Raw genomic sequence first — 13,136 nt, 5'->3', positions numbered from 1 at the left:
GGGTACCATCTAAATCTGTAGTTAAGACACCATATGAGATATGGACTGGAAAGATTCCTAGTTTGTCTTTTCTAAATATTTGGGGATGTGAAGTGTTTGTCAAGCGACCCCCCCCCCCCCCCCCCCCCCCCCCCCCCAAAAAAAAAAAAAAACCATGCGGCCATGAGACGCCTGGAGGTGGCCGAGCTCGTCCTCCTCGCCGCCGCGGCCTCCGCCTTAGCCGCCGCGCTCATCCTCTTCTGCGTCCACAACCGCCGAGAGAGCAGGAAGCGGCGGCCGCCTGCGCCGGAGCTGCCGCTCTCCCAACAAGTGCCCACCGCCGTCCCCGCGAAGACCAGCCGGAGCAGCCACCTCGTCGTCCTGCTAATGATAATGCTCTGCCCATGGCGACGCCAGCGCGCGCGCATCGAGCCGGCAGCCGCGTCGGATTCCCAGGCGGACTCTTCTCCGGCAGCCGCGGCAGCGGAGGGCGTGGCGTCGTGGACGGAGCGGTGGTTCGGACCCGCCTCGCGGGCGCTCTACACCATCGACGAGGAGGACGGCGAGGATGGCGACAGCGAGGAACAGCAAGAGGAGCAGGAGCAGGCAGAGCCGCCCGACACGCCGTTCTACACGCCGGTGGCGTCGCCGGCCCGGCCCGGCTGGTGATCGATGTGAGCTGCCACTCGGACGCATCGGCCTGCTGATGCCAGCGCCCGATCCATCTTGTGGGATTATTCCAATCAAGCACTAGCAGTCTAGCAGTGGGTTGGTTGTTCCTTAGATTACTGTTGTAGCGTGAAAATTGCTCCATTTGGAGATCGAGATAGCTTCTTTTTTTTTTCACCACACGGCACGGTACCTAATCTAATTTTCATTAACTTAGGCTGCGAAATTTCATTTGCACCTGCAGCTGCTGCTGCTCTGTAACTCGATGGGCTTTGCTTTTCCCATGCCGTCTGTCAACTTTCATTGTAAAAGCCAAGTCCTCATCTCATTCTCATCTGGGAATGGGATGCATGACATGCCGTCTAGCGAGTCTTTACTACTTTAGACCCAGTACGTCTTTCTTGACCGGCATCCACATCCAGGGGATCAGCCGGTCAGGTCAGGTAATCTTCTCCACTTGGGATGGAGCTGTGTCTCCTGAACCATAATTGTAACAGGAAGCCCCTCCCTCAGCCTCAGGCCATGGACCAAATCCACGACCGAGTCAGGTTGCAACACCAACCACAGAAGCAGCCGCATCATTCCTTGTTCCTGGCAAAACTGGCGGCAGGCATTCTTTTTACTGCCAGTTTGGTGTGCCATGGAACGGAACAAGGCATGCATGACAACTAATCATGTGTATAATATTTGTATCTTTCCATACCTAAAAATCAAATTAATTAAGCATCAAAGCTTCATCTTTTCTAATCATTCGAGCATCTCAACTTGATTTACATCAATATAATACTACTTCATCTATATAGGGGACTAAGCAAACTATTCATCTGGTTGTCGCTCCTTTGTAAACTAAACTAAATGTGTATAGAGGACTAAGCTAGACGACTTGAGCTTATATCATTGGTATTGCACTGATACTGATAGTGATAGTGATAGCAATTACCTTATATTAACTGAAATTGCAAATTAACTACCTTGCACTTAATCAACTGCTCTGCAGTTTCAGTACCTACCTTAGGGTCGTCTCAAGGCCAATCTGTAGAGATACAAGGCGTGCCTGCGTAGCATAAATATCATGTATGTATCTTTCCAGAAGAAAAGTACCAGTAGCGTACGCAGTCACCACCAGTTAAGCATCACCTGCTCTCCAATCATTCAAGTATCTCAACTTTGTTGCACAATTCATTCTAAATGCTCCAGATGACTAAGCAAGAACATTGGACTCCACCCTTTCAGGCGATTGTTGCTCTTTTATACTTGTGTTTCTTTGTAAGCTATCTAGACGGCTTCAAATTATCAGCTGGCAGTGCAGATACTTTTCAGAAAGGGAGATCCCTTGATTCCATCATCAAAGTAATGAAATCACATTGTTTTGTGTTATCACCCGGTTTGTCACTACCTTTAGAGCAGAACCTAAACTGGAACAAAGAAGAGTTCATCGCAGCACCCAGGGCTACCAGCCAGAAACTACCACTATAGCTCCACCTAAGCCGAGAATTTTTTCCCACCGGTAAGCACTTGAGCCGAGACTTGCGACAGAACAGACAGACAAATTAATTAAAGAACTAGGAGTCCTGGACTCGGATCTCCATTCATATTCCTCGTAGGGCTCGTAGCACTTCGAATCACATCACCTGCTGATCAGCTTGGATCACCATGACATGGTCAGTAAGTGCCTGGTCTTCTTGTAAACGTTAGTTCCGAGCCGCTGCTTGAAGAGACGCAGTAGTTCCATCCTATTGTGTCTGCTGGTCATCAGCATTCCATAGCAGTGCCTGGTAATGCGAATTGGCCTTTGCTAGTGAAAAAGAGAAACTGTAAAAGAAGTTAGTCATGTGAGTAGCACACTACAGCACAACGGAGTGGTAATCTGAACCTGTAAAAGAAGTTGAACAGCTCCCTTCAGAGATTGATCAAGCATTTATGCAATAAATCCATCCATAATTGATCACTGTAGGTGGTTCAAATCCACCCGTAATTGAATCAGTTGTTGATTACTTCCTGAGGAGTGAATACTAAAAAACAATACAAATAAAATGACAGAAGACTGAAGAAGTTCCTAATTCAAATCTGGAATCAAGTAAATTCTTGTGTCCCTTGTCTTTTCACTAGAGCTCTGTGTTCTACATTTATAATTATTTTCATCAGCCTAATAAATAGTTAAAGACAGGATACAGGTGCCAAGGAGTTGATTTTGCCATATCTCCTGTGGCCTGCATTACATTTGCAATCAGCTAAAAAGCAAACAAAATATATGCTGGATGTGTAAATCCAACTCCTCATATGCTGGAATATTTTTTCTTATTCAGTTATCTAAAAAATCACATGAACAACAATGCTACGCCTATCCATTATTAACTCGAACAACATACTATAATACTGAAGCAACACGTCAGAGGCAAATTTGTGTGGTAGTACAAGGAAACGAAACAAACATGTTGACGCACGAACACAAATCTTTTTTGAAAAACTCATGAATAACTAAGTCTTACACATAGTAGTGAGCAAGAACCCGCACCATAACCGGCCGCCGTACCTCACCGGAAGCACGATGCAACCGGAGGGACCCCACCTCGACCGAAGGAGGCCGGCGGATCGGCGACGCCGCGTACATCGGAGCCGGCGAATCATTGCGCGCGTCCGGACATTGCCCGGCGAATCCTCTGGATCGGAAAAGTAAAGTAGGGTTTGATATTGGACCGGACATTGCGCTCAAACTGGGCGGGACGTGTGGCGGCCATCGGCGGCGGCGGATGGTCGGGGGAGGGGAGGAGAAGCCGGATAAGTTGCCATCAGAAGACGGAGGCCTTATTTGTAATTTTTTAGGGTTCTTTTTGAAAATAATCGGATCGCGATTAATAGTCGCGATCCAAATTAGGGGGTTTTATGTAAAATATTGGATCGCGATCGATAATCGTGATCCAAATTAGGGGGTTTTGTGTAAATATAGACGGCCGGGCCGGGAAGCGCGCGCTGCCCATCTGTCAGCCGAACGAATCCAGCGCCGGCGGCGGGAGTGAGCCCCGAGCGCCCCGCCGCCTCCGGCACTGCGCGATCCGTGGCCGAGACACCGTCTCTGCGACCCTAGATCACCATGGCCGCGGCCCTCCTCTCCGCCAGCAACCGGTGGCTGACCAGGGAGGGCGGCCACCTGCTTCCTGCGCCACAATTTCAGGGTCCAATCCACTCTAGTACAGTGCGCAACATGTCGAATCGTTCGATGGAATCATCAACTCCAACCAATCACAGATTCACAGGGATGCAATCTCCCCACAGCCTACGGAATCGCCAGGTGCAAACAAGTACACCAGATTGTGTGCACGATCTTTTGAGCTCCGGCACAGCTAGGCATCTGCATCACTTCATGCCATGGAGAAGATTACTGGCGCTGCCGTGCGCGAAGGTGGGCTGGAGCGCCATCGCACTCGCCTCGCCGCAAGAACGCCAGCCGCCGGCCGGTGGCGGCGGTGGGGCGGCAGCGCTGCTGCTCCCAGGAGACGCGGAGGGAACCGACGACGAGTGGCCAGCGACCAGCTTGTGCAGGGACACGTTGCCGGTGAGCAGGTCGGTGAAGCTGCAGAACGACTTCATCTCCAGGAACGCCAGCTCGTCGTCGGTCAGTGGCGCCGCCTGCTCCGTGTACTTGCGCCACCATGGCTCTGAACTTCCTGCTGCTGGGTTCAGGTTCAGCACAACGTATGTGTTAGCAGCACGCACAGAGTCAGAAACTGATGAATTGCTGTGAGGTTCCAGTACCTTTTGGGGGTGATGGTTGCTGCTGCAGGGCTATGGGTTTGCAGAGCAGGGTGGTGCCGGTGATCACCACCAGGTTCAGCCTCTTGATTTCCTCCCTGAACTGTGGCTCTATAGGCCTGAAGGAGAAGGATCTCTTCCATGTGTCCACTAAAGTAGCGATAGCTGGTATCACCAGCCTCTCCACTTGCACTGACGCCAACACCTGATGACCAAACCAAAACTTCAGCTGGACAATTTGATTGATCAGTGAAACAAACAGAGTTTCTCATGTGTTTCTGCCAAGTTTTAACCACAAGGCTGGCACATGACTAGTGATGGTGTTGTGCACCTGCTCGACGGCATTGACAAGGCGACGCATCATTCCCTGTTTCCGGTAAGTCGGCAGCGTGGCTGCAAAAGGCATCTCCGCCAGTTTTCTGCCATGGAACCTGAAAAGACACAAGGCAGCCATACTAATCATGTATGTATCTTTCCAGCAGAAAGAAAATTGCCTGCAAAATGCAAGAACAAACCAGGTGGCACCAGCATTTTCCTTTTAGCAGCTAGATTGCTGCTGCTGACGAAGAAAAGATATCACGACCAATTAAGCATCAGAGCACTGTTCTCTAATCATTCAGTTATATGGGTTTTGTTGCATAAATGGCTAGCTCTCATTGATTCAGCAAACATTAGAGTTTACTCTTTTCATGTGAGAGTTTTGTAAATCTCTCTCTCTCGTAAGTTAAAAGACTTCAGGATATCGTTGTCATTGCACATATGCTTGGCAATTGATACCTGTCGCATAGGCATTTATCATCCCTAATTCAGCCCTTGCACAAGTGATGCCCTGAAGCTTAGGATGAATCAGACTACTGTCTCTTTTCGAGTTCATGAGGCAGCAAAGGTTCCTAGCCCTTTTCAGTACACCACCAACCATAGTATCCAAAAAAAACGCTCAAAAAAGGGAAACCATAGCAAGAAGGCTAACTAGGCTCAAAGGTGAACAGAAAAGTGGCCCAACTGAGGCCCATCTCAAACCTTTACTTCATGGTGCAGTGCCATGTATCGATAATAGAAAACTGGATGAACAGATTTTTTAAGGGCAACTGGGTCAATAGATGGGTAACAAACAATTTAAGGATGCAACAAAATGGAGCCAATCATGCAGTTTAACAAACCTATTAGAATTTACCAAGGGGATAAAAAAAAAGAGGGAGAGTCTGAATCCAGACCTCAGCAAGGCTGCTGAAATGATTTCTCCATCCTTCTCTAGAATCATGGTGTAGAATCCTTCATAGCTTAGACGTTTAAACTCTGACCTGTTGAAGGACAAAATTCTCAGTGACACAGAAAATCCAGTTTCAATTCAATATGTAGGAGTGTATTAAGTTAAACTAAGTAGTTCTGGATATGATGCATCAAGGTTAGCACAGATTGGGTCCTATTGTAGCTGTAGTACTCAAAATTGTTGAGCCTCACTCTGAGTCAACTTACCCTAGGCTATAAACAGCCTGATGGAGCATATCAATCTTAGTTCTTCGATCTCTCACGGGGTTAAAGCACTCATTCAGCACGCCAAGCGCCACTGCAAGCTTCAGATTGCACTCAAGGACAACAGGCATGTCCTGGGAACTGACCGGTTCATCTTTCTGAATCTTCAAGAGGGCCCATGAGAAGCCATCTTCAGTCGGGTTCGTTACTCCTATCATATCTGACAGCTGGGCGGACAGCTGAAAAAGAAAATGTAAAACAGATTGCTCAACATTCGGCTCCACAAGAATAAAACTTGCTAGAATTTCAGAGGGACAAAGTCTGAATATTCTTACTATTCCCATTGGAAGCTATAACAGGTACTATAGACAGACGGAAATGCGGTAGCTGTTATAACAGCAATGGCTCACCTTCTTGCAGGTTTCGCTGCAGTACGCCCCGTTGTGGTGCCCATTGTTCAGCAACGGACGGCAGTGCTGATGATCTGCGGAGGAGTTGCCATCAGTTACTCTTCAGCGAAAAGTCAGAAATTTCAGAGGCAGCGAAGGAGAGATGCTTACACTTGCCACTGCATCGTTGGCATGTGGACAGGCCCTGATCATCGTTGGCCATGCAGAGCATGCATCGGCAGTAGTGGCACGCCCACGAGCCCTCCGGAACCTGAAATCGAACAGCAGCAGCATTAGCTAAATTGTTTTCTGAAAAGAAAGATGCAGCCAACATTATTGTTATTCAGAAAAACAAAGAAAGCAGTAGATCAATTGCTCTTAGGCCATGTTTGTTTCAGCTTCTCGGGTCAATTTTCCGGCTTCTGGCAGCCAGAAACTGGAAAGCTGAAACAAACAGTCCAGCTTGGAAAGCTAGCTTCTGAGGAAATGAATTGAAAGCTGAAAAGCTAGCTGAGACGAGCTTTTCTTAATTTTTGGTGTACTGAGACGATAAAAATTTACTAAAAAAGCAATAGCAAAAGGTAACAAAAAGCAGCTTCCAGAAAGCCCCGGCCAAAAACCCAAAAGCAGAATCATATTACCTTGATGGCGAGGCACTCTGGATGGAACGTGGAGGGGCAGCTGTCGCAGCACAGGAGCTCCCCGCCGTCAGCGCAGACGCCGCAGGCGTCATCGCTCGAGTCCTTCTTCTCCCCTGACCTCACCTTCATCCACGGAGACACGATCCTCTCCAGGACCCCCTTCTTCTGCTTCGTCAGCAGCCTCCTCTTGGCCTGCTGCGAGCTCTTCTCCTTCTCCTGCTCCATCGCGGCTCTCAGCTTCTCCTGCCACTGGAAGGTCTTGACCCTCTCCTTCTCCCACGCCTCCTGCATGCACCGCAGCAGGGAGTTGCCGGAGATGAGCAGGAGCTTCTCCCACGGCCGCTGCCCGGGATCACGCCCGGCGTGGGCCGCGAACACCGGCAGCGGCACGGCGGCGTCGCAGCAGCTGCAGTGCACGCCCGTCCGGGTCACCGCGCCCGAGACCACCTTCTCGGCGCCGCCGTCCCCTGGGACGTAGAACACCTTCTCTCTGTCGGACAGGAAGCCGGCGTCGATCAGCCAGGTCAGCACGGTGTGCTTCTTCACCGGCGGCGCCGCCACCGCGCAGCCCCTCCTGGCGACCACGTTGCATCTGCCGCCGCTCGCCGAGGCCGCCGCCGCGCTCTGCTTCCTCTTCCTGCTGTTGCTTGGCGGCGTCGGCGAAACAGGAACGATCTGAAGATCGTTGCTTTGCGCCTCCGTGTTCGGCTGGTTGTCGCCGGCGCCAGGCGCGACCGCGACCGCGTCATTGCCAGCCGCCCTCTGCTTGCCGGCGGCCCTCTGCCTCGGTTTCTTGGACGACGCCGGCTGATTGATGTTCTTGTCCTTGGACGCGCGCTTCCGGACGCGACCATTTGCCGCGGCGGCAACCTTCCCTTGGGCACCGGCAGTCGTCGGCATGGCGAGCACTGGGGGCAGGGGTTGCACCGCACCATCTGCGTTGCCGCCCGCGGGCGGCGCCTTCTTCTTTCTAGCTGGTCCGGTGCCGGTGGCAGCGGCGGCGGTAATCTGCAGTGGCGCCAAGTTTGGCGGTTTGCGGCTGCTACCACCGGCGGCGGAACTGCTCTGGACGGCGACGGCGCCACGGGCGCCAACGCTGCTGCCACTGGCTCCCGGCGCGAACGACGGCGGCCGGATGGGTCTCGCGGATGGAGAGGGAGAGGGGAGCAGCGACTGGCCGCCCCGCGGGGACATGTACGCGTAGTTCTGGAGCCATGGCGGGCGGGTAGTACCCCAGCCAGCCAAGATCATAAGCTGTTGCAGCATCTGCGGGCCTAGTGCTCCACTGGGAGTGCGCGCCGGGAAGGCGACGGCGCCGGTGGCTGGATAGCCGCCGTAGCCAGCGATGGCGGCGCGCACCGGTGGCGAACGCAGCGCGGCGGCTTGGGAAGGCCGCGCACACACGCCGCCGGTGCTCGCGTGTCCCCCGGCGCCGCTGCCAGAGTTAAGCACGTGGAATGTGTTGCTCGCGGTCGCAGGCGTCGCAGCGGCGGCGTTCTCCGGCCTCACCGGCACCGACGACGACGACGACGGCATGCTGCCAAGTTCCCCGCTGGACGACAAACAATTTGTCAGGACGCAGGATTACATCGAAATGAACAGCTGCTTACTCAGATAAGAATCTAAAACAGGAAGAGACTAAAACGCCTGAGACGAATAATGGCTGTAAATCGTAATCCAGCATCGCACCAACACAGCAATCCATTATGAACATGATGGCATGCAGACAAGGATGAGAAAACTGAATTAATAGCTTCTGCAGTCATTTTGCAGCTGGACAAGAAGTCTGGTAGGACTCCAACTGCTCCTAAAATGAGAAGGAGCGAGAGGAGTCATTTTTTTTCTTTAGGTTCTCCATATAAAATGGCTCCAGCTGTTTTTGACCAAATTATTTGGTAGGACTTCAGCTGGAACCGTAGGAGAAGCTGAAGCTAGAGTTCTACCAAATTGACCCTAAGAAAGCGCATCAAATATATAGAAGAAAATTAACTTGGCAGCTAGTCGATAAGTAACTACGTACGTAGTAACACTACAGTATACGAGTGAAATATCCTGTCTCTCGTCAGCATTGACTCGTGAAATTAACCATTTATGGGGATACCATTTACTGTCATTTTGCAGCTCTGGCTGGACAAAAGCTCAATCAGGAAGAAGACTAATGATGGTATTAAGTGTGACGTGCACAGCCACTCGAAAAAAAAAAGTATGACGTGCACGGTCCTTCCCGGCGACATTGAATGCAGAAATGGTTCGTACACTTGCACATGCTAGAGAACCACACTTAACGCTGCCATGGCACCTAAAGTCTTGCAATGGTGATCAAATCAGGCTAATTTGGAAATAGGTTACAATACCATAACGCTCGTTTGGATGCGGATGAAATTGCTAGATACTGATTCGGGTTTAGATGCGCATACCATTAAAATGAGAATCGGTTCATATTCATCTTCTGCTCTCCACTGCTCTTCCACTTCGCGCAAGAGGTCTATAGGCCACCATCTCCCTTTTTCACGCCGGGAGGCTCGGGGCCGACGGGATCTGCACTAGCAGAAGGAGGAGGAGGAGGGTCGCGGTGGAGGAAGGTGAAGAAGGGCCGCGACGGAGCGGCGAGGGGCTTGCACTGAAGGAGGAGAAGCGGAGAGATGTGGGGGTGTGACCTAATATGGAGGGGAGAGGAAGGCCGTGGTGGAGGAAGGCGAAGAAGGATCGCAATGGAGTAGCGTCCAACTCACCGGCGGAGGGCACAGGGTGGCTTAGGGAAGCGATGAGCTCGTACCGAAGAGAAGGGGGGAGGTGCGAGAAAGGTGGAGAGATGGGGGTGAGACTTAATATGGAGGTAGAGGAGGAGGAGGGCAATGGTGAAGGAAGGTGAAACAGGGTTGCGATGGAGCGGCGCCCAGATCGTCAGCAGAGGGATGGAGTGACATGATCTGCACAAGCGGAGGGAGGAGGCGGAGGAGCGGCGTGCCCCAGGGGAGCGGCGAGCGGCTCGCACCAAAGAGGAATGGGAGAGGTGGAGAGATGCGGCGGCGTGACCTAGTACGGAGGGCGAAGGGGAGAGGGCACAATACAGATTCAATCACCATTTATAACCTTTAGATCCAGATCCGACGGTACATATTCTCCCTTTCTCTCATTTCTTCTCCCTATCTTCTTCGCGCGTCGCGATGCCCTCGCCGCCACCGCCTCCTCCCGACTCTGGCGGATCCACCGCCTCCTTTCCGCCACCGGCTGTTGCTAACCTATTTGGACCATACGCCTCCGCCGCCTCCACCAACCACTAAGGATCTCCTACTGCTCGGCTCTGATAGCCTCGTCCCCATCTTCGCTCCGCCGTCGCCTCTTCCATCTCCACCGTCGGCTGGTGAGCCGCTCCCAAACTTCTTGAGACACAAATGCTAGTATGCTGTTGGTAACTTCAATCACAAAACCGTCAAAACTTAACCTCAAAATCTCATTCCCAATTCAATTTCTAGTATAATTTCGAAGGATCGATGGATAAGCAAGAAATGAATCGTAAAACTGAATAGTATACTGTTGCACCCGTACATACGCCAGTCATCATGAAAAAATGCATTTGCCACACGTTACCCTCCCTCGGTCCGAACTCCAAAACCGGCGAGGGAACAAAACAAGCAAGTGGGGGGCGAGCGCCGCTGTGCTCCCTCTTCTCCAAGCTCGCCGATGGACGGGCCCCGTTGGACGGAGGAGGTGGACGACCTGGTCGACGCCGGCGACGTCGACGGCGCCGTCGCCCTCCTCGAGTCCGTCGTCTCCAACCTCTCCACCTCCGCCGCCGCTCCCTCGGCCGCCGACCTCCGCCTCGCCACGGCGCTCGGCGACCTCGCGGGCCTGCACGCCTCCCGCGGCGACACCCTCCGCGCCGACGAGCTCCGCGCCCGCGCCATCGCCCTCCGATCCCGCGCCGCAGCCCCTGGGGCCCTAGGGTTTGTTCCTCTTCTCGTCCTCGTTGCCTTTAACACCAGAATCTACACGCATGCTCTCGCACTTCTTGGTTGGGCCTTGCTTCGGCCAACTCATTTTTGCTGCTTATTCCTCGGTTTGGCCACTGGGTTTATACATAGGATCCTAATAATGTGATGTAGGATCAGGAGGGATTGGTCACTTGTGTTCTGGTGGATTACTCCTACTTTTGTCATCTGAAAAATTCCACTAGTCTATTGGCTGCTACTTTTAGCATCTGGATTACTTGACTATATTGCCACTCCATTTCTCTGCGTGATTACGTTGGGTCTTGGCTGCTAGTAGATTCTTTGTAAAACTCAAGATTCAGTGGCAAAATACGATGTGTGATGTGTCTGAAATAGCAGTATCAGGAAGTTAAGTGGCTATGTACTAGTTTGACTTTCTCGGTTTAGGTGGCTTGATCTGTAACCTCCTATTTGGGCGCCCCTTTCCTATCTTCTTACTTCTGTTTGTTTTCTGTCAAAACAATGTTTCTGAAGGGATCAGGAGCCAACAGAGAAATGTTCATCACAAGAGGGTGCCATGGGTTCAAAGGACTCTGAAGTCTCTGCTAATACTGAACAGAACAATGAAGCCGAAGAGGATGGTATTGTTTATATGGCATGCCCAACCTATTTATCTTGTGAACATAGCACACAGAAAACTGAGATCTTACATTCCTTCTTTGATGCTTGCAGATTGGGAGGCTATTGCAGATAGCGGCGCACTTGATGGCACACTAGTGCACTCCCTGGAGCAAGAAGCTAGGGTGCCTTCTTGTAGCTCTTCAGAGAAAAGTAGCAGCACGTCTTCAGGACCAAAAAGGAGAGGGAGGGGTTCATTTCTCTATGATAAGAGTGTTCTGTACAGTGACCAGTGTGGTTCAGAACGGGATTTGGATGACAAAGAGTCTAGTCCTCAGAGTGGATCAAAAGACCATGTAAATGAGCAGGAGAACAGTGCTGTGACAGGTATTCAGGGTATTCATTTCTGTCTCTACAGTTAGCTTGCTTATGCTGAGAGATGAAGGGCTTATTCTTTGGCTTGGTTTTTGTAGCTGCTGCACAGCTTGGAACAAGGCATGTCCTTGTCCTATATGACTTTTCACCAAGCACGCGCACAATAGATCTGGAAAGGATTTTTGAGAAGTTTGGGGATCATGGAGTTGCCATTCGCTGGGTTAATGATACTTCTGCACTTGCTGTTTTCCGGACTCCATCAGCTGGTACTTTGATTCTTACAGCTCTTTCTAACACTATTTCTGCGTGGTTGTTCTTATGGCACAATCTGATGAGAGATAAAACACAATTCCCTTGTGTGAATGGAATGCTCGGAATGTATGTTATATTTTGGTCAAGTCCAAAGTAGGCAACAGGATGCACATTTTGCTATGTTTCATGGGTTGATTGTTCAATTTTTTGCTGGTTCACTGTTGTTCTATTCTGTTAAGGCTAGAACCTGATGCGGATGATATGAGCTGTCCAGCCATCCACTGCCATTGTTCTTGTAGCTTTGGTTGCATGTGTTCTGATCCCTTTATTCTTTCCAATTAACTTGTAGCTACTGAGGCTCAATCTTGCATACCTCCAAGATACAAAGTGCGGTCAATGAAGGAGAATGATGATTTATTGACAAAAATAGATGGTAGAGGTAACAGCTTTTGTCTTGTGACGTTTCTGTTCTACTTGCTCGCCTCTCTTGGTTGTATGGCCTTACTGAGAATGTATCTTGGTGCAGACCTAGAACCACCCAAGCCAAGACCAAAGACATCTGCAAGAACAGCACAAAGGCTAATTGCTCATGGTATGGGGCTGAAGCAGTTTACAAACTTCGGGTCAGATGAGCTGAAGAAGCAGGAGGAAGAGAGAAAGAACAGGATTGCTGCTCGACAAGCCATGCGTGATGAGGCTTGGGGTTCAGATTGATCAAGAGGATATTGTGATTGCTGGTCATGTTCACCACAACCTGGAGTTTGTTGCATGGCTGTTTTAGATGCTTGTACTCTTGTTTAAGACGCCTGGTTTTATGTTGATTGATTGTGAGAGATCCGAGATCTGATGCTAGCAAGAGTGGCATGAAGCCACGAACATGTAACCAGTTCGCATCGCGCGATGTTGTATTGGAAATTTGAATGGTGATGGGTACTGGTCTTGCAGTACTAGTAGACCTGGATGGGATTTTCCTGAATTGAAATGCAAAGCACAGTATTTCAAGCAATACTTTTACAAACTGACACCTTGGGACCCTAAGGATTAAACTGTATCGGGCT

The 13,136-nt window shown here is 50.7% G+C and overlaps 3 protein-coding genes across 3 annotated transcripts; 2 read left to right on the top strand and 1 right to left on the bottom strand.

The window, feature by feature from the left end:
- Positions 1 to 150: 150 nt before the first annotated feature.
- On the top strand, positions 151 to 885 carry LOC101778692. The gene has a single exon (XM_004972308.2). It carries the CDS (start codon positions 163 to 165, stop codon positions 646 to 648), a length of 486 nt encoding a protein of 161 aa, XP_004972365.1. The 5' UTR covers positions 151 to 162; the 3' UTR covers positions 649 to 885.
- A 3,020-nt stretch (positions 886 to 3,905) lies between these two features.
- On the bottom strand, positions 3,906 to 8,437 carry LOC111257367 (increased DNA methylation 1-like). The gene is made up of 9 exons (XM_022826758.1): positions 7,596 to 8,437; positions 6,902 to 7,475; positions 6,381 to 6,531; positions 6,229 to 6,233; positions 5,875 to 6,110; positions 5,613 to 5,699; positions 4,730 to 4,829; positions 4,433 to 4,603; positions 3,906 to 4,275 (listed from the first exon to the last, which is right to left on the bottom strand). The coding sequence occupies exons 1-9, from the start codon at positions 8,435 to 8,437 to the stop codon at positions 4,003 to 4,005; spliced, it is 2,439 nt and encodes an 812-aa protein (XP_022682493.1). The 3' UTR covers positions 3,906 to 4,002.
- A 2,051-nt stretch (positions 8,438 to 10,488) lies between these two features.
- LOC101783802 (coiled-coil domain-containing protein R3HCC1L) lies at positions 10,489 to 13,086 on the top strand. The gene is made up of 6 exons (XM_004971321.3): positions 10,489 to 10,848; positions 11,368 to 11,474; positions 11,566 to 11,838; positions 11,925 to 12,092; positions 12,428 to 12,517; positions 12,605 to 13,086. The coding sequence occupies exons 1-6, from the start codon at positions 10,586 to 10,588 to the stop codon at positions 12,790 to 12,792; spliced, it is 1,089 nt and encodes a 362-aa protein (XP_004971378.1). The 5' UTR covers positions 10,489 to 10,585; the 3' UTR covers positions 12,793 to 13,086.
- Positions 13,087 to 13,136: the final 50 nt, after the last annotated feature.

The sequence above is a fragment of the Setaria italica genome, chromosome V (genome assembly GCF_000263155.2).
Source record: "Setaria italica strain Yugu1 chromosome V, Setaria_italica_v2.0, whole genome shotgun sequence".
NCBI classification, from domain to species: Eukaryota; Viridiplantae; Streptophyta; class Magnoliopsida; order Poales; family Poaceae; genus Setaria; species Setaria italica.
The sequence above is the reverse complement of the archived record's forward strand: the minus strand, read 5'-3'. Positions and strand labels throughout refer to the sequence as shown.

Excerpts from the sequence above, each read along its gene's own strand:
- LOC101778692 (XM_004972308.2), top strand. The coding sequence starts at position 163 with ATGAGACGCCTGGAGGTGGCCGAGCTCGTCCTCCTCGCCGCCGCGGCC.
- LOC101783802 (XM_004971321.3), top strand. The coding sequence starts at position 10,586 with ATGGACGGGCCCCGTTGGACGGAGGAGGTGGACGACCTGGTCGACGCC. Across the intron at positions 11,475-11,565 it reads CAATGAAGCCGAAGAGGATG|ATTGGGAGGCTATTGCAGAT; the intron begins GTATTGTTTATA and ends TGATGCTTGCAG. Across the intron at positions 12,518-12,604 it reads GACAAAAATAGATGGTAGAG|ACCTAGAACCACCCAAGCCA; the intron begins GTAACAGCTTTT and ends ATCTTGGTGCAG.
- LOC111257367 (XM_022826758.1), bottom strand. The coding sequence starts at position 8,437 with ATGCCGTCGTCGTCGTCGTCGGTGCCGGTGAGGCCGGAGAACGCCGCC. Across the intron at positions 6,532-6,901 it reads CAGAGTGCCTCGCCATCAAG|GTTCCGGAGGGCTCGTGGGC; the intron begins GTAATATGATTC and ends GTTCGATTTCAG. Across the intron at positions 5,700-5,874 it reads CAGGCTGTTTATAGCCTAGG|GTCAGAGTTTAAACGTCTAA; the intron begins GTAAGTTGACTC and ends GTCCTTCAACAG.